Genomic DNA, 19,651 nt, shown 5'->3' on the forward strand with positions numbered 1-19,651 from the left:
CACCGCCCCTCTGTTTCAAGAAAAATGCTATGTCAATTCACATGGTGGAATAATTCAAATAATGTGTCACATTTTATGCTTTTATACGCTGCAGCTGTGTGGACCATAGAATCAATGACAGATGAAAGTGTTGTGTGAATGTCTCTATTAATGGAAATAACATCAGTAACAAGCCAATAATTCTGTCAGTCAGCTGGCTCCTTCTTTGAGTGGCATTTAGTAACTGGCATGATGAACAAGACATTTTTATTTGAGGATAAGGCCAGACCAATTATATTTCTTGTTTTATGGATCTTCAAGAATAAGAAAAAAATAAAAAATAAATTTTCTCCGCTCGAAATATAAAAGCTTCAGGTTAAGATATACAGAAGCGAGACTTCAGCTACGCAAGGCAGTTTGCTGGACACCGGTATCTGTTCTCACAGACTTTAAATTGAATTATCAAACAATATTTGTTTTAGAAATCAGTGCTTCGAGCACCTCAGCAGGTGTGAACTTGAAAAACAATGCCGTTGAAAACTTCATGTGGGTTTTTGCTTTGACTGGTGATTTTTTCCCCCTCCTGCCTTTAGGTTTTCTGAGGACAAAATCAGTGAAACAAGAAATAGAATTAGTCACTCCTAAACAACTTCTTTACTGCAATTGATGCGATGTTTTGGTGTATATGCTAACACCATTATTGCTTGCTTGATAACAGTTATTCTCTACACCTAAAATTCGCATCTATTGCAATAAAGAAATTGTCTATCCATAAACAAAAATTCCTGTTAATCAGCTGCCTGTGTCACCATGACTAATTTTTGTACATGGTTCCTGTGCAGTGAAACGTTCTCTCTTTTGTACCGACCGTTATGAATAAATGTGATTAACTACACAAAATACATATATTTTCTAGGGGTCGGGGATAATTCCTCTAGCATAATCTTACTTACCGTATATTACCGTCTATAAGCCGACCCCATGGATAAGACAACCCCCAAACTTGACCCTTAAAATCAGTGTGTAAATGGTATGTTTCGTGCATAAGTTGATCCCCCCGCGATGGGGTCCTACTCGCGGCAAATACAGACCACAGACAACTGGCAGTTACCAATAATTATAACTTTGGTCCACATTATTCAAAGAATTCACAATCATATATATTGCGTCTACTCACGGATCAAAACGAAATGTAGTTGACAGAAAATGCATAATATATTTTGTTTCTCTAAATATCATATTTATTGTAGCAACAAACTGGCTTGCTTATTTTACCCCATTCAACAATCACGAACTGATTACCGCCTCGTTTTCCACTGACTGCTAGTTTACAGTAACATCGGTAAAAATGTGTGAATTTAAATGGCTTCCATATTTTACCCCATTCCATGTGCGTACAACTTCTGCTTACAACGTTCATGAGGATCCATATAACCACTAAGTGTTGATTATAATATATATTTTACATAAAAACTGTAATTAAAATTACACAATGCTAAGTTATATTTCTTTGGGTTAAATAATAGTACTCTGTATTATATTTTACTGACGACTGCCTCAGAATTCGTCCTGTTATATCATTGTGCATGTTTGAACTTGATCGCCGGGAAGGTATATGTGCACAGCTGATTGCTATTTCCGGCTCAGATACACACGGTAATCTTAATCCCTGCAAATAATACAATGCCCAGCAAAAACAACTTAGAACTTAAAAGGTAAATAATCTTGTCTAGTGATGTTTAATTGCAAATTTGACGTCTCTACTGACAAAGTTGTCTTCTGTTGTTTGTTCACGCGGATTATCGCCTTGTGAAAACACTGGATAATGTTGTCTTTCTAACGATGTTGTTTTCTTATTACTGGAAAAAGTTTGACAAAGCGTAACCCATGGATAAGAGGACCCCCTTCTACAGACTGCTTTTTGTCCCTCAAAATTGTTTTCTTATCCCTGAAAAAGTTTTATAGACCCTTCTACAGACGGTAATATACGGTTATTTGTTTTGTATTTAGTTCCTTAAATGGCACTCCATCTGAAAGTGAGGTGGTTTAATTGTCTGACTACCATAAAAACAAAACAAAATGTGTCAAACATACAAATGTATGTCAGCAATGGCATTGTTCTTTGTAAGACCTTTTATCATTTGGTTAACAAGATTTTAGGTCGAAAATTTAATGAACTCGTTGATCGTGTAAAATATATATGAAATATTTTAAAAATAAATACTGCTGATAATGGCTGAAAAGAAACTCCTACGCGCACAAGTACAGAAGTATGAGTGAGTGAGCGAGCAAGCATGGATTTATGCCGCTTTTAGCAATATTCCAGCAATATCACGGTGGGGGAGGACTTCACACGTACCCATGTGGGCAATCGAACCCGGGTCTTCGGTGTGACGAGCCGACGCTTTAACCACGATGCATGTTACCGCACCGCCCCAGATGTATGATTGCCAACCAATACTAAAACATAACTGTTTCAGGATGTTTCATTTTTGCAGTTATTGGGGTCATAAAACAGTATTACATCATAAATTATTCAAAACGGAAGCCATTACTTCCTGTTAGAATGTGGTGGCTGCACATGATCATACATCCTTGCTTTGCTAATCCGCCGAGAGAGATTGAGAAATTAAATAATAAATTGTTGTAATTTTCAATATTTTTTATTCTGATTGTGGCTTTTAACTCTGGTTGGCAAAATGCTTAACCACTGTGGAACAGACAGATACATTTCGTCATAGTTTATGGGAGGCTAGTTTTCCATTACTGGTAACTCACATTTGTTATGGCCTAAATTATATGATAACATGATGCCTAATTTTCTCGGTAATGTCATGAGTAATAAATTCATTTCAAGCTTGGAATAAATATACTGGGCTGACTACAGGCCCCTGAAAATGACAAATCATGCATGTCAAGTCTAATTATGAACATAATTTGTCTCAAAAGTTTCATAATTTGAAGCCGGTTACTTTTCCATTTGAATAATTTTGATAACACACACAGTTATTTACATTCAAATACATGGAGTTGTATGAAATAACACTAAAATTGACACTTCTATAACCATGAAAACACTCAATCAACTGACACTCAAAATTTCAAAACACTGAACACTGTTTAAATACTTAAGTCCAAATTTTTAACCCACAAAATGAGATAAACTGATAAAGATAATGTGCAACACATTAATATATTCTCAGTTTCATATCCACCAACTGTTACTAATTTATGAGCAACAATCAATAAACCATAAAGAATAAACATGACAATAAAGTGAGGACTGCGCCTATATGTTGTGAATTATCATAAACATGGCATTAAGTAACAGCAAGCATGGTTAAGCCACTACTGAACTGTAATACAAACCAATAATAGTGATTTGAATCTATGATCGTTTGTTAAACAACTTTTATCCTAAGTTGAATAAAATTCAGAGATTTAAATGCTCAGTTGGCAAGCTAAAATAATTAGGATTCGCAATCTTATTTTCACTTTATTTGATTTATTTTTTGTTTAAAGTGAAATTTTCCTTTGAGAGGCATTTTAGAAGTTGTGAAGATGAAGGAAAACTGATTTGTATGGATAGTCAACTTCTTTATTGCAATGAGTGCGACGTTTCGGTGTAGGTATACTGTCACTGATGGGCTGAGAGCTCAGTAGTGCCAATTTATGCCTTGATGATAGTGTTTTACGTTGCAAGCACCTCTGGGTTTTATTTCACGCTCAAGTGACCAAATGCAACAAACATTTATCCAATGAAAATGATAACATAGTTTAACTCTTGAACAACACAGGGGCTTGTAACACATAAATACTAGCATTTAGGTAAATACTATCACTGACATGCACTTAGCTACAAGTATATAATAGGTGCCGTTAGTACTAAGACCACGATAGTGACAACGTAAAGTTTGATGCTAGTTTTATAGGTTATAAGCCCCTGTGACGACAACCATAAAATAGAGTGAGTGAGTGAGTATGGCTTTACGCCATTTTTAGCAATATTTCAGCAATATCACTGCAGGGGATACCAAAAATGGGCTTCACACATTGTACCCATGTGGGGAATCAAACCCTGGTCTTAACGAGCAAACGATTTTACTTTTAGGCTACCCCACAGTCCCACCATAAAATAGTGGGGCCAAACCACAACACCATGCTATACATAGTGAAATATTTAAATATCATACATTATATATTATATATCATATACATGCCATGAAGTGATGGTATTATTGCCCTTGTACATTCCTAATTCAACAATCCTATAAATAATGACCGATTAACGGAACAGACAGCTTGAAACAAACAACGTGGAAATTCCTCTCAATAACAAGCACCACTGACAATGGCGCATTATACACGCCATGTCGTTATACACTAATACCACCCTCATAATCCCATTTTCAAACAGACAGGCATGTGCTAGCACCTGGAAAATTGGTTGTATTATTAAACTATCCTTCAATTATGGGATTGGCATATGTTTATGTTCTTGGGGTCCTTCCAGTCACATTCATAGCTGTCGAAATAAAACAAAGTCCGACCTTCTGTGATATTGCCATTTTCCAATCCACATGTTGTCCATGGTAATGATATGCAGATGAGCTCTGTGACCACAATAGCTGTATCAAGAGGAATAATAAAGCAGAAGGACAATGTTTGTCCTTTATTACATGCTGGCTTATCATGGTAATATTTAATCTAGCTGACAGTGTAATTACTTCGGCAACAGGTGCTCTCGGGTTTCAGATGGGAGATATTTTTCACAAAGAGATCAAGTCAGTTGCATGTTATGTCCTGTTGAACATGTTGAATGTATTTCAGTGAAAAGCTTGAAGGGAAGGCATGACTTTTGGAAGAATTGAAAATTGTTCTAGACATTTACAACACTGCTTAAAAATGACATAATGGTTACGATGGTGTTGACAAACCAACAATAATAAGCAAGGAGAATTGAGGATTTTAATCAATAATCAGCAGATCGTGACTTAGCTAAGGGAGACAACTGTGACTAAATATGTGAATCCAGTTCCCATATTAAAGAAGTACGACCAAACTCATCATGAGACTCTTGATAGTATAGTAAAGGAGTGAGTGAGTGAGTTTTAGTTTTAGCCAGTTTTAGCAACATTCCAGCAATATCACTGCGGGGGACAACAGAAATGGGCCTCACACATTGTACCCATGTGGGGAACCGAACTCGGATCTTCAGCGTGTGAGCGAATGCTTTAACCACTAGGCTACCCCACTACACAGCCCGTATAGGAAAGAAGGACAACATAAAGAAGAAAATTGAGTCAGTTGATGAACATTTCATTAAACATTTATTAGGTTTGTGGTTTATTTCCCCCATGTTTATTTATTTGATGAAATACTTAAAATAATGGTACTCTGATACCCAGCTTTATGGAAATCGTATATGCAAGCAAAGGATCTACCAAACAACGAAACCGAACAACACTGAAACAAACGACCCGTACATCTCTGAGTCTACCACTGATCTACATCAGGGGTGGAAATAACTTTAAAATTGCCAGTGTACTCCGGTACAGTGGCACATGTAAAATCACTTGCCCTGATAAGTTTTCCACTATACCGGCCGTTTTCTTGTTCATTTTTTTAAATAAACAACATTATTAACATTGGAAAGTCAACTGGACACCGGTACAGCGCATGTACAAATTTGCTTGCCCGACAGAAAAAAAGACTGGACTCAGACGTCGGGCAATGGGTTATTTCCACCCCTGTGCATCTATTCACTGCTATAGATTTTGTACCATGCTGACTTTCACGTGTTTGTGAGACATCCAATATGGCTGCCACATCTGCAACAGCTGGATAAATCTGTATACTGAACGGCTGGCGAGACAATGCAACAAGGTCTGAACTAATCAATATTTGCAATTTACTGTGACCGACACTTGATGAACATAAAACAATTTAGCTGAAACATGTAAACAAAGTGGTTTCAATTTCCCAACATCAAAGGGTATAAACATGACAATTAAGTGTTGGAAGGATATCCTGCTGAGACGAATTCTGACTAACACAATTACTCAAAACTAATGGTATAAGCAGTATACTTTGTCTATTGTTGGGACACTCAGCAATAATTTCTTAGGGTCCAAGGAATGTATATTGGGGTGTTTGGCAAACAACAATTTCTTTTTTTGCTAATTCAGAAGGCCACTTACTGTTTGAAATGAAACTTAGCGACTGAAGGTAAACAAAATGTCTTGCACAGTTTCATCTGTTCACACTGCAGCTGCGAGACTAATGCTTAGTTTCTGAATATATATCATTTTGACAGAAACAAACCTTTCCTTTTAAACTGAAAAGGAGCCCAAGTGGCATGGGAGATTGTGAGGAAATCTAGACTTACTTTATTTAGGGCTTAGCATTGCAGAAGGGGCTAGGCAGAAGGGAAAATAATGCGGTTCAGGGACTGTGAAACAGGCTATGCAGCTGGATGTGTCTATATTACATAAACAGCAATACCTTTGTGTCTCCCGCAGGCCCCATAGAGCATATTATCTGCTCTCAATCTAAAATTAAAGTTTAAGTTGTTCAACCTGTATTCATCCTGTAGGGTTACTTGGTACATGAATAAATGTATGAGTAAGCTGCAGTCCTGAATAAATATATATTGGTTGTCAAAATATCTTTTAAAATCTTTTCCAATCTTTGCCTACATAGACAAACAAGAGATCATACTGTGACACAGTCCATCATACAGACCTGAAACTGTACAATACAGTCCATTCAAAGTCCGAACAAGTTCAATATTGACAAACTTTATGCATAACAATTTCATGAGTGTGGCATTTCAATACAGATTCTTGTATCGTTGTGAACAGCCCAACAATTTGTATTGAAAAGTTACACTCACAAAATAAAAGAAGTTGTACTTAGTCTATAAAGTCTGTCAATATTATTCTGCCCAATTCCTAAAATCCCACACAAAGAAACTATCTGAAAAAGTTGGTAAGTTAAGGATACTGTAGTCAGGTATATTTTATCGAGATAATATAACAACGCTTTTTCTGTAAAACATTATCATTTCAGAGACTAGATGCTGGTCTAACTGAGTGTCTGATGATCAAGTTTCTCACTGAGTATAACAGATGGCTTCAGGATATGTAGTTGAATAATTCATTTTAATTCATAGGACTCCTAAATCTGAGATAAATATTTCAAATGAAGGTGAAATAATTGGCTGTGATGTATCATATGTTCAAAATCCTCTAACCTGGAGGCAGCATATTTTCCAATTACTACTATACGTAAATACAAAGGAACCTGCCAAGATCATGGTTAGAACGGTTTTCAGCAGCCAATTCTTGTTGTAAGAGGCGACTAACGGTATTTGGTGGTCAGGCTTGCTGACCTGGTTGACACATGTCATCGTAACCCAATTGTGCAGATCAATGCTCATGCTGTCGATCAATGGATTGTCTGGTCCAGACTCAAGTATTTAAAGACCGCGCCATATTGCTGGAATATTGCTTGGAACCACTTCATGACATAAGAAGTGATGAGGCTGCTTGTACTAGCCCAGACTGAAGCTGGTTTTATAGTGCTAACCCACTGAGATACCATGCCGCAGTGAAGCATGAATACCCCACTCAGACACATTATACTGACTCCAAGCCGACCAGTCCTTGTTGTACCCATTAATGCTGAGCGCCAGGCAGGGACAAACAACTGAACAAGTACCATATTTTAACGTCTTTTGGTATGACGAGGCCGGGGATCGAACCCGCAACCTTCCGCTCTCCGGGCGGATGCTCTAACCACTACACCACGGAGGCGGTCAATGTTTGACTAAAGAAACTCTGTAATATCAAATCTTATCATGCATATTAACATGATCTATCTAGTCTTTGATCATGTTGATCAACATGAAGAAGTTGAATCATTTTACAGTAACAATGTCCTCATTGTTTGTAACAACATTTCAGGGCTGCTTCATCTTAAAATACAAAAACGTTGTTATCCATCCAAAGGTTCTTCATCACATTTAGATGATCATTCTAGCAATTAATAACTCATGAGTCACAGCACCACGTGACATCTCTCACATCATAAATATGTAGACAGAAAAAATGGAGGTGTTTAATAGACAGGAATGCATAAACAAAACTAATGTGACATATTTTTCATGATTAAATGTACACATACGTTATTTCTCAAAGGCGAATACATTCCCGATCGCAACCCTGATGAGGACAACCCAACCATTGCCTGAACAATGTCTTTGAGTAAAGTTTCCGACACGCTCATGTGTAACAGACACAAATGTTTGGTATGAGGAATAATTGATGGTTTGTTAAAACTGACATTTGAAAGTTGCTGTACAAGTCAGCATCCAATAAGGCTGTCATTATATCTGACATTTTGCTGCTATGCGTAGTGAGATGGGATGAAATGCGGAGCAGCATTGCAGTTAAGATGATTCAACTTACGTTTCCACACGCAGCTATGTCTGTGACTATTTGTGCTGCTCCAAATTTTGTGACATATCATACCGCGGTTCTAACATTGACACCAAACTCAGACACAAGCTCATTCAAGTAGATCTTCATTCTTGCTACTGTTAACATAGGTCTGCGGACATCCCATAATGGGTCACGTCACAGCAACCTTTAGCAAACAGACCAATAAGTAACAGGAAACTTACTTAAATACCAGGCGTATTTTGATAAAGTTAACTTTGTTCAGCAAAAGGAATAACTAAGATCTGATTTCAGTGAATCTGCTCTCAGATAGAGCAAGCTGATTAAGGCAACTTGTCCTGTTTCATCCCATAATGCCATGTAGCAGGCTGGGAAACAACAAATGCCATGTTTTCATGTCATTTAGCATGATGTGACTTTGGAAGGAACGACCTACCAAATACCTTCTGGGCAGAAACTTGATCCACTAGACCATGGAGGCTGTGATATACCGATACATGGTGACTACGCCAGTATTTCCATTCAGTATTGTAAAGGCTTCAACGAATCCTGAATGATCAACTCCAGTGTTAGAAGATGAATATAAGTAACAAAGCCTCATCATGAACCGCCTCCGTGGTGTGTTATGCTTGGTCCTTGGTCGAAAAGATGACGTGAATGTCCATTAAACTTAAAAGTTTAATCTTCAAGATCAAGTTACATTCGCCATGTCTTGGCGCACTGTTTACCAAGGGAGATAACTCTCAGTTGACTAAAAGTATCACCGTAAAGTAAACGAAACGAAATTAAATCACGTAATGTGACATCTCCCTCTTTGAAATGTTAATGAAAACAAATGTCAATTAGTAATACTGAAAGTGTCCATCGGTAATACTGGAATTAAAAAATGTCTTTGATTGCGTAAAGCTTGAAGCTTAAAGTCATAAATCAAGTTTCACAGGGGGCACAACTCTTCTTCCTGATCTGGTCACCATATGTCCTTCTGCTTTCGGAATCATAGGTTCGTCAAAGGAAACACTTCGAGTTCTACTAGTTGAACTGTTGGGACTAGGTGAAGGTTTAGTCTCTATGGAATCAGGTGTCTCCTGATCCATGTCTAAATCAGGCTGAAACTTGAATGTTTCTCCAGTTGTTCGAATGTGTAGTCGGTTGCGGCGATAGTGTTGCCCTGATTCTCCAGTAACAACATATGATCTGGGGTGTTCACTGAGGGGTTGTTTGATGTGTGCTGGCTCCCAACGCTTAGTTACTGGATCCTGCATCCTTACACTTTGTCCAGGTCTGAGTTCGGACATAAGATTACTTGCTGTGTCATGGTTAGCAAGCACTCTATCTCTCCGTTTTTGAATTTTTTTAACTGTGTTCTCGTTCATTTCGTGTCTGTTCACGACTGGCAGGTTTGACTGTATTTTTCGATTGAAAAACAGTTCAGCTGGAGATGGAATTCCAGGAGCAAGTGGGGTTGTCCTCACACATAGAATTGCCATGTGTTCATCTTCTCCAGCCTCTAGTGCTTTCTGTAGGGTATGTTTCGTTACACCTACATAACGTTCAGCCTTGCCATTGGCTTGGGGATGATGTGGGCTACTTGTCTCATGTTTGAAACAATATTCTTGACTGAAACTGGCAAAGTCATTGGAGCTATATTGTGGCCCATTGTCACTTATGAGAACATTTGGCACTCCATATTCTGAGAATATAGATTTCAAGTGACTGATTACACTTGTTGAGGTAGTGGAATTCAGTTTTCGTATGATAGGGAAAGAGCTGTAGTAGTCAACAAGCAACAAATAATTGCTTCGATTCAACACAAACAAGTCAGAACCAACAATTGTCCATGGTTGTGCTGCGTCAATCTGAATCAGTGGTTCTTTTTGTTGTGATCTCTGATTCTGTTGGCAAACAGAGCACTTCTTGACCATCAAGTCAATGTCAGAATTAATACAGTTCCAAAATACTGACGCTCGAGCCCTCAATCGACACTTTTCAATGCCTTGGTGACCAGCATGTATTCGATCAAGAACCTCTGCCTGTAGCTGCTTTGGTATGATAACCCTGTCACCCTTCAAAAGGATACCATCATAGATAGCGATTTCGTCACGATAGTTCCAAAAGTCTTGGGTTTCAGCACTACACTGATTCCTTGAAGCTGGCCATCCAGTCATGACAGTTTTCTTCAAAGCTGCTAGTGTTGAGTCCTGGTCACTACATTCTTTGATTTGTTGTAATCTTGACTGGGAGACATTGACTACTTCATGGATGGTAATGTCCATGTCTGGTATTTCCACACCACTGACAGGAATCCTTGAAAGAGTGTCAGCAATTGGTATGTCCTTGCCAGGAACATACTTCACCTCAAAGTCATATCTCTGTATGCGTAGCAGCATCCTCATCAGTCTTGGAGGAGCACTCGCCAAGCATTTCTTCGTTATGCTCTCCAACGGTTTATGATCCGATTCAATGACCACATGTCTGCCATAAACATATTGGTGAAAGCGTTCTAGACCAAACACAATTGCAAGCATTTCCCTCTCAATGTTGCAATAGTTGCTTTCTGTTTCAGACAGACTTTTGCTAGCATATGCTACTGGTCGTCCATTTTGGAACATAGCAGCTCCTAGTCCTCGTTTGCTAGCATCTGTTTGTAGCACTACTGGTTTCAGTTCATCGAAGTAGGTCAATACGTCAGTTGAAAGAAGAATATCTTTCAGGTATTGGAATGCTTTTTGGTGTTCTGGACCCCAAGTAAACTCTATGTCCTGTTTTGTGAGGTCACGCAACGGTGCTGTGATGGTTGCAAGGTTTGGTGTGAAACGGCTTAGGTAGTTCGCTGTACCTAGGAATGACTGCAATTCACTGACCGACTTTGGGGCATCCATGTTCACAATTGATGAAATTTTGTCCGGATCTGGCTTCAGACCATCCTTGCTGATTACGTTTCCGAAAAATTTCACACTGTCCTGTTTCACATCACATTTGTCAGGGTTAAGTCTCAGACCAACTTGCTCTGTCCGTCTGAGCATAGCAGTTAAGTTTGCATCATGGTCTGCATCATTTTCACCATGCACAATAATGTCATCAGTGATCCCAATCACACCAGGTAGACCTTCATATGTCTGATCAATCTTCTTCTGGAAGACATCCTGTGCTGAGACCAGACCAAAGGGAAGCCGCTTGAAACAATAACGACCGTATGGTGTATTGAACGTCGTCAAATGTTTGGATTCAGTGTCCAGTTTGACATTCCAATATCCAGAACGTGCGTCAAGCTTACTGAATACTTTCGCTTTAGATAGAGAGGGTAAAACATCATCTAGAGTCCTTGTGTAATGATGTTCTCTCTTGATCCACTTGTTTAGATCGCGTGGATCTAGACAAATTCTGAGATCTCCATTAGGTTTTGTGACATAAACTAGACTGTTAACCCAGTCAGTAGGGCAGTCTACTTTCTCAATGACATCAAGATCTGTCATTCGTTCCAGTTCTCTCTTCAAAGGAATTTTGAGTGATTCTGGGACGCGTCGTGGAGGATGAATAACTGGTTCTGCATCAGCTCGCAACTCAATGTGGTAGTCACCTGGAAATAACCCTACTCCTTGAAAACATTTTGCAAATTGATCTAACATATCCTGTTTTGGATCTCCTGTCTTGCTACCAAATGATGAGCATTTTTTATCGCACCTTGTGTCCGTATGAAGTTCTGAAATGTCACTAGTTTTATGACATGTGTTGCAATGAGAATGTTCACAGTTCAGTTTCACAATCCCAAGGTCAATGCATGTACGTAGTCCAAGCATTGTATTTCCGTTGGCTTCTGTCACATGGAATTCACACTTTGATGACTTATCCCTATGGCTACAGTTCAATTCACATGTTCCCAACTGCTTGATGGGATAACCTCCATAAGCTTTCAGCTTTATGTTTGTCGGTTTGAGATGCTTCTCATAGTCAGATTTAGAGTGTTGCTCTGGTACAAATTCCTTGTAGACTCTGAGAGGAATTACATTTGACTGAGCACCAGTGTCAATTTTACACCGGACTGTATGACTGATGTCATTGAATGTAATGATAACGTTCGCAAAAGCTTGATCCCTTGGACCATCATTGTAGATTGATTCAATGATTATACTGTCACAAAATTGTTCATCTGTATCACATTTCTCATGTTCAATGTCTATAGTGTCCAACACAAAATCCTTGAAATCGTCTGCCATGTCATTCACATTTGTGTCTCCATTGTCATTGTTTGTCAGCTCATGCACCTTCTTATTGTCTCTGGTTTGAACTTGTCTTCTGCGTAAATGTGATCGTCCTCTTGACTGAGATCTTGTGTTTGTTGTCTTTCGTCCTCGTTCGTTACTGTCTGTGTTAAGCTTTTGCTTGGAAATGCACATACTGGCCCAGTGATCCTGTTTTTTACAGAAAGAACATGTCGAGCCTTGTGCTGGACATTTAGCATCACGTCCATGATCTAGTCCACAATTCCAACATTGTCCCGTTTTGAAAGGAGCTTTCTTGTAACGTGTGTAGAACTGTCTATTGTCCTTTTGTTCACTGTTCTTTGTCACTGTGTGAACAGTTTTGGTGTCTTGAATGTCGTTCATTTGAGTCCTTGTTGCTTCGTACGTTCGTACAATTGTCATGGCTTGATCTAAGGTAAGAGTGTTGTCTTTGGCAATTAGTTTTCGTTGAATGCTTTCATTATTCACTCCTGCAATGAGAGTGTCAAGCAACTGATCGTTTGTGTCTGTGTACTCACATTCGGCTGCAATGATTTTCGCCCTGGTGATAAATGCATCCACTGTCTCTGATGATTCTTGTTTGAGAGCTCTGAGCTGAAATCTAGCTACTCTGAAGTTTGATTTGGGTTTCACATATCTTTCGAATTTAGTCCAATGCACATCTAACTTCCCTTTATCTTCCTCCGAAAGATTCCATCCTTCTCGAATATCCATACCTTCTTCACCAATCCATAGCATGAGATATTGAATTTTGACAACTTCTGTTTTGTCAGCCAATGGTCCATCAAAAATAAATTGACATGTTTGTTTAAATTTACGAAATGCTTCTGGTAAATTACTGGATTTTAAGTCTAAACTCGGAATTGGAATACCTGTGAGTTCTGCCATGATTTACAAATTATGTCCCGTATGCTTCACCATACATCCGATGTCGCCAGCGAGAGAAAGTTGAATTTCACGATTCTCGTCTCTCAAGATGAGGAATCGGCTGAGTTAATGTCACTTGTAATGCCAATGATCACTTTTCGATCATCAAACACGTAGGAAGCGTCGTGAAAGCTTGAGAATGTCCGTTATCGCTTTCTGTCATTTTTTACACACACCACGTGAAAGTCCATTCACCCGGCGCGGGCAGTGCACTTTATATTGTCCTGAAAGTGGGTTGTCGTCCAGTCCTAACGAATGCGTGTGGCTTCGCTTGTTCTGACACCATGTTATGCTTGGTCCTTGGTCGAAAAGATGACGTGAATGTCCATTAAACTTAAAAGTTTAATCTTCAAGATCAAGTTACATTCGCCATGTCTTGGCGCACTGTTTACCAAGGGAGATAACTCTCAGTTGACTAAAAGTATCACCGTAAAGTAAACGAAACGAAATTAAATCACGTAATGTGACATTACATACCGATACGGCCTTCATCTGGAGCCCTGTGATGTGTTACCACAGTCCTGGCTAGCAGATGCTTTTGGTTAATCCTCATCGACGCATTGATGGTCAAGGTAGTCTGTCTCTGAACTAGGTTGTTGTCCAGTCCACAAAATCATTTCAGTTATGTAAAACGCCATAACAAGGTAAATCTTGATATTTCTCAGGTTCTGAATCTACCATCCCACTGGGGCTCCTTTTGAATTTAAATGCAGTATTTGTTCTATCAAATTTATATATTTTTTCATAGACTACTCACTAGACCAGAGTCAAGGTGCAACTGCCTCTCTCAACAGTATATCAACAGTCATTAAAAGTCATTTATACAACACAGAATATCTGTGGGCACACGCCTCTCTCAACAGTATATCACATTCACAAGTCATTACACAAGAAGAATATCTGCATTATCATTAAAAGGCATTTACACAACACAGAATATCTGTGGGCACACGCCTCTCTCAACAGTATATCACAAGTTATTTACACAAGAAGAATATCTGCATTATCATTAAAAGGCATTTACACAACACAGAATATCTGTGGGCACACGCCTCTCTCAACAGTATATCACAAGTTATTTACACAAGAAGAATATCTGCATTATCATTAAAAGGCATTTACACAACACAGAATATCTGTGGGCACACGCCTCTCTCAACAGTATATCACAAGTTATTTACACAAGAAGAATATCTGCATTATCATTAAAAGGCATTTACACAACACAGAATATCTGTGGGCACACGCCTCTCTCAACAGTATATCACAAGTTATTTACACAAGAAGAATATCTGCATTATCATTAAAAGGCATTTACACAACACAGAATATCTGTGGGCACACGCCTCTCTCAACAGTATATCACAAGTTATTTACACAAGAAGAATATCTGCATTATCATTAAAAGGCATTTACACAACACAGAATATCTGTGGGCACACACCTCTCAACAGTATATCACAAGTTATTTACACAGTATAACAAGTTATTTACACAAGAAGAATATCTGCATTATCATTAAAAGGCATTTACACAACACAGAATATCTGTGGGCACACGCCTCTCTCAACAGTATATCACAAGTTATTTACAAAGAAGAATATCTGCATTATCATTAAAAGGCATTTACACAACACAGAATATCTGTGGGCACATACCTCTCTCAACAGTATATCACAAGTTATTTACACAAGAAGAATATCTGCATTATCATTCAGTTTGCTGATTTACATTTTTTCTAAAGCTGAGCCGAATAACTGACCATCAGTGCCTGTCATTATTTATATGAAAAGAAAACATGCCTTCTTGATAATGCCAGCGATATTATTAATAATCGTTGTGTTGGTTTAGGGTTTCGATTTACATGTTAGGCATCCCATTTCAGTATGCAGACCCTTGTCAAATCCTACACAAGTCCCTCTGAGCACTCAAACTTGCATGCCAGTCAATATTATGCTGTGTTTAGTAAGGATGTTTTCCACAGCAGACATGGGGCAGTGGCGCGGCCAAGTGATAAAAGCGTTCACTCGTCATGCTGAAGACCTGGGGCTCCTTTCACGAAGCAACCTTTACTAAGGTTAACCTTAACTCCCATTCTTTAACATTGCACTAAGGTTACCTTAGTGACTTACGATCACCTTAGTGCTTTGTGAAAGGAGGCCCTGGGTTTGTTTCTCCACATGGGTACAATGTGTGAAGCCGCCATTACTGGTGTCCCTGTCAAAGATATTGCTGGCATATTGCTAAAGGGGCATAAAACTTTTACAAAAATGTTTGGGTTTAATAGATGTTTGAACAAAGTTTGTTCTCCAATATGTGGGGATATAATTAAGGTGTCGTGTGTGGACTTAAATATTCCCCCCCCCCTCTCCCCAAAGTCACTTATCTAAGAAGCCAAGGTACTTGTTACAGTGAAGACAGAAAGAGACTCTATGTGATTCTGGTAACTAAAATATTCACTTAGTGTTCCAGATAAGAAAAGGTAATCTATCTCACGATCTGTCAAACTGTATGTTGTGTGTACACATTCCATAGAAAATTTGTATTACATTAATTTACAAATGTAAATGTTACGATCAATATCTTATTAACTTTCACCATACCTCTTATCTTGAATACTAATCAATGTATCTAAGTATCGCTTTCACCGTAACGTAGATTACTTAGAGCTCTACATTTTTGGAAACTCGAAGCATTACTTTGAGTCGAAAAAAAGTATGTTTAAAACAAAGATTATGCGACAACTCTTGTTGTATATTATGTACCTAATACTCAACTCTGAAATAATCTTATAGTTAATGAATATATTTTAACTTTAGTTTCCCACTTTTGATATGGGCAAATGCGCGCCCATTTTTTTAGAATGAGTGTGCCATAAAATTAAAAATGGAACAAAATAATTATTATTAAAGAAACAGGCTTAACTATAACTAGGTGCTTATCCATACTTAAATTTCAGTTTCCATATATCATCCTCCTGAATCAGGGGCAGGAATACACCCCAACAGTTATTACTTCATGTATTTTTGTATCCACCTGTAGACATGGTCACAGAAAGAGCATTTCCTGAACAGAAATTACGACTGTTTTTGCTCATTTTTGACTGAGAAGAATCACACGTTACTGTATGAAATGATTTAACTGACTACGTTCATGTTACCATAAAACTATAGATCTATGTAGCTATGGTAATGCACATGACTTAACTTGCCACAAGGCGTCAAGATCGACATCTCACCTTCGTCAACATCGATCGTGGATGTCGCTGTGTTTGTGAGGAGAATCACAAGTACCAGTGTTCCGAGCTGTCGTCCACATGTGCTCCAAGTCATCTTCCTAGTTTCTGGACACATCGTCTTATTAGATCTGACACCCAAGTTTTGAAATGAAACAACTCGCAATTCCGGGTTCGACTTATCGTACACGCTCCCAAGTCGCCAACTGGTAGAATCACTCGCTCAGGATGTCACATCGCTTTCACTTAATCGTTTCTTCGTAAAGCACGACATGGGATCCACGTGCCGCGTGTCGACAACATATGTGGGGCTAATCCACGCAAAGCCTATCTGCAGAACGAAATAATAATTTCCGTCCCGATCGATAAACATTTGCCCAATGTCAATGTCGCCGCGCATGCGTGTTACAGTCGAACGTGTTACCCCTCAAAAAGGAGGGTTTAGACAGCTGGCGTCCCAGGTTTAAAGTATGGGAACAGCCTGCGATGCCCGCGATTGATTATGTAACTTTAATTTACCAGTTAGCTGTTTAAGTGGACGTTAACTGTGGTTCAGCTGATAAACAATGTAATGACGATAGTTATATGGAACAGTCGAATCGATTCTTATCTTGCCCTCCAAACATCCTTTATCAACTGTTTTCAGAAATGTACAGGTGCGTGGCTGGTAAAGTAAATGTAGAATATTATCTTATCTTTTTAACCAGGACGTCTTTAAGCCACTTAACTTTTGTAAACGATAAATATACATTAACGCAACACGCAACTGTCTATATACATATACAAATAGTGAAGCCTGGATCAGACAATCAAGTGACTGGCATCGTCAGCATCTAAACAGGCATATTAGATATAATTATTCTGAAGAGAATTGTATCAATTAATAAGAATATTTGGGTTGAGTTGTTTGAAGTATCATTGTTAAACCAGGGAGACTCTATAAGGGGGAGTGGTCACTCCTCGGAAAGCTCCTAAGCTATGCCTCGGCTCGTCACGTGACCAGTGCAGCCAATATGGCGGCAGCGTAGTTTTTAAGATTGAGCCCGGTTTATTTTCAACAGCTGATTACATACGCTGAGTGTTGTGACAACTGAAAACCTACATGTAGAAGATAAGTTACCTATTCTGTCACTTCATTTTAAGTCAAATACTTGTTATTAGTGTCAGTATAAGTACAGTAGCTTTGTAGTAAAGTTTCAAGTGGGCATGTTGTAGCTCACTGGCTTCAATTCTCAGTACACAGCGAAGAAAGACTAACTTATATCGCTAAAAACTTCTTTCACATATTCGTTTAATTTTTAGAAGGGAAATATACCTTTTGTTAAAAGGTGTTTGCAAGTAATAGTGATATTTTTATAACTAAAAAAAAATTGTTAGGGTGTATTTGAGGTGTGTGAAAATATGACATATCGCCGATCTGCCATTGAAATACTACAGGGCGTTGTTTGAGTGTTTCTAGTTAGTGTTCAAAAACATCTTTCACATACACCTTCAATTTTTATGAGGGGAATATACCATCAGGTGAAAGGTGTTTGCAAGTAATAGTAATAGTTTTATAATTTAAAAGAAAAATGTTAGTGTGTATTTGAGGTGTGTGAAAAATATGACATATCGCCGATCTGCCATTGAAATACTACAGGGCGTTGTTTGAGTGTTTCTAGTTAGTGTTCAAAAACATCTTTCACATACACCTTCAATTTTTATGAGGGGAATATACCATCAGGTGAAAGGTGTTTGCAAGTAATAGTAATAGTTTTATAATTTTAAAAAAAATGTTAGTGTGTATTTGAGGTGTGTGAAAAATATGACATATCGCCGATCTGCCATTGAAATACTACAGGGCGTTGTTTGAGTGTTTCTAGTTAGTGTTCTAAAACATCTTTCACATACACCTTTAATTTTTATGAGGGGAATATACCATCAGGTGAAAGTTTTTTGCAAGTAATAGTGATAGTTTTATTTTTTTTAGTGTGTATTTGAGGTGTGTGAAAAATATGACATATCGCCGATCTGTTGTAGAGTATCCCTGGTTAAACGATAAATAGACATATTTTCGCTCCTTTTGTTGTTAAAGCCACACGAAGCAATTTTCTTCAGGTATATCGCGACTGTCTTTATGACAAGTGAATCCTGGATCAGAAAATTCAGAGAGTTTGGCATGGGGTGCATATAAACAGACGTATTACATATAATTATTCTTACTGAATAATTATTCTATCACCTAAAAAGTATTTTTGGGTTGAAGTGTTTGGAGGTGTTATTTCACTGGAAGGGGATAGTGCCGTCGTACACTGGTTGATCTGTATTGCTGTATTTACAGGTTAGTTTACATGTGAGATGTTCACATCATGGATACGACAAACGAAAAAAAATGCATGACACATCACAAGCACTCTTGTACTGACTGACTGAGTTTGGTTTTACGCCGCTTTTAGCAATATTCCAGCAATATCACGGCGGGGACACCAGAAATGGGCTTCACTCATTGTACCCATGTGGGGATTCGAACCCGGGTCTTCGGCGTGACGAGCCAACGCTTTAACCACTAGACTACCCCACCGCCCCAGCACTCTTGTAAGGGAAAACGGTAAAAATATGCTCAGATTTGTGAACTTTTTATCCATGGACTATCTAAAGGTACAATGTGTTAGGGTTATAAAATGTGAACATCTGTCACTGTTTGATTGCACATGCCTGTAGGAGCAATGCCGAAGGCCATCAATTATTGTTATTAATATCATGTGTCATGAGCTGACGGCCATGTGTGTGCTGAATTCAGGCTTAGATCTGACGTCGATATATTTGAC

The 19,651-nt window shown here is 38.4% G+C and overlaps 1 protein-coding gene across 1 annotated transcript in view; it reads right to left on the reverse strand.

The window, feature by feature from the left end:
* LOC124269073 (acid phosphatase type 7-like) overlaps positions 1 to 17,232 on the reverse strand; it is a 34,835-nt gene extending 17,603 nt beyond the window's left edge. The window contains exon 1 of the mRNA XM_046704085.1: positions 16,848 to 17,232. Coding sequence (XP_046560041.1) covers positions 16,848 to 16,962 — 115 coding nt within the window. The 5' untranslated portion in view covers positions 16,963 to 17,232. The remainder of the gene's footprint in view (positions 1 to 16,847) is intronic.
* Positions 17,233 to 19,651: the final 2,419 nt, after the last annotated feature.

Source organism: Haliotis rubra, unplaced genomic scaffold (genome assembly GCF_003918875.1).
Source record: "Haliotis rubra isolate DU_JTF1 unplaced genomic scaffold, ASM391887v1 Scf1419, whole genome shotgun sequence".
NCBI lineage: Eukaryota > Metazoa > Mollusca > Gastropoda > Lepetellida > Haliotidae > Haliotis > Haliotis rubra.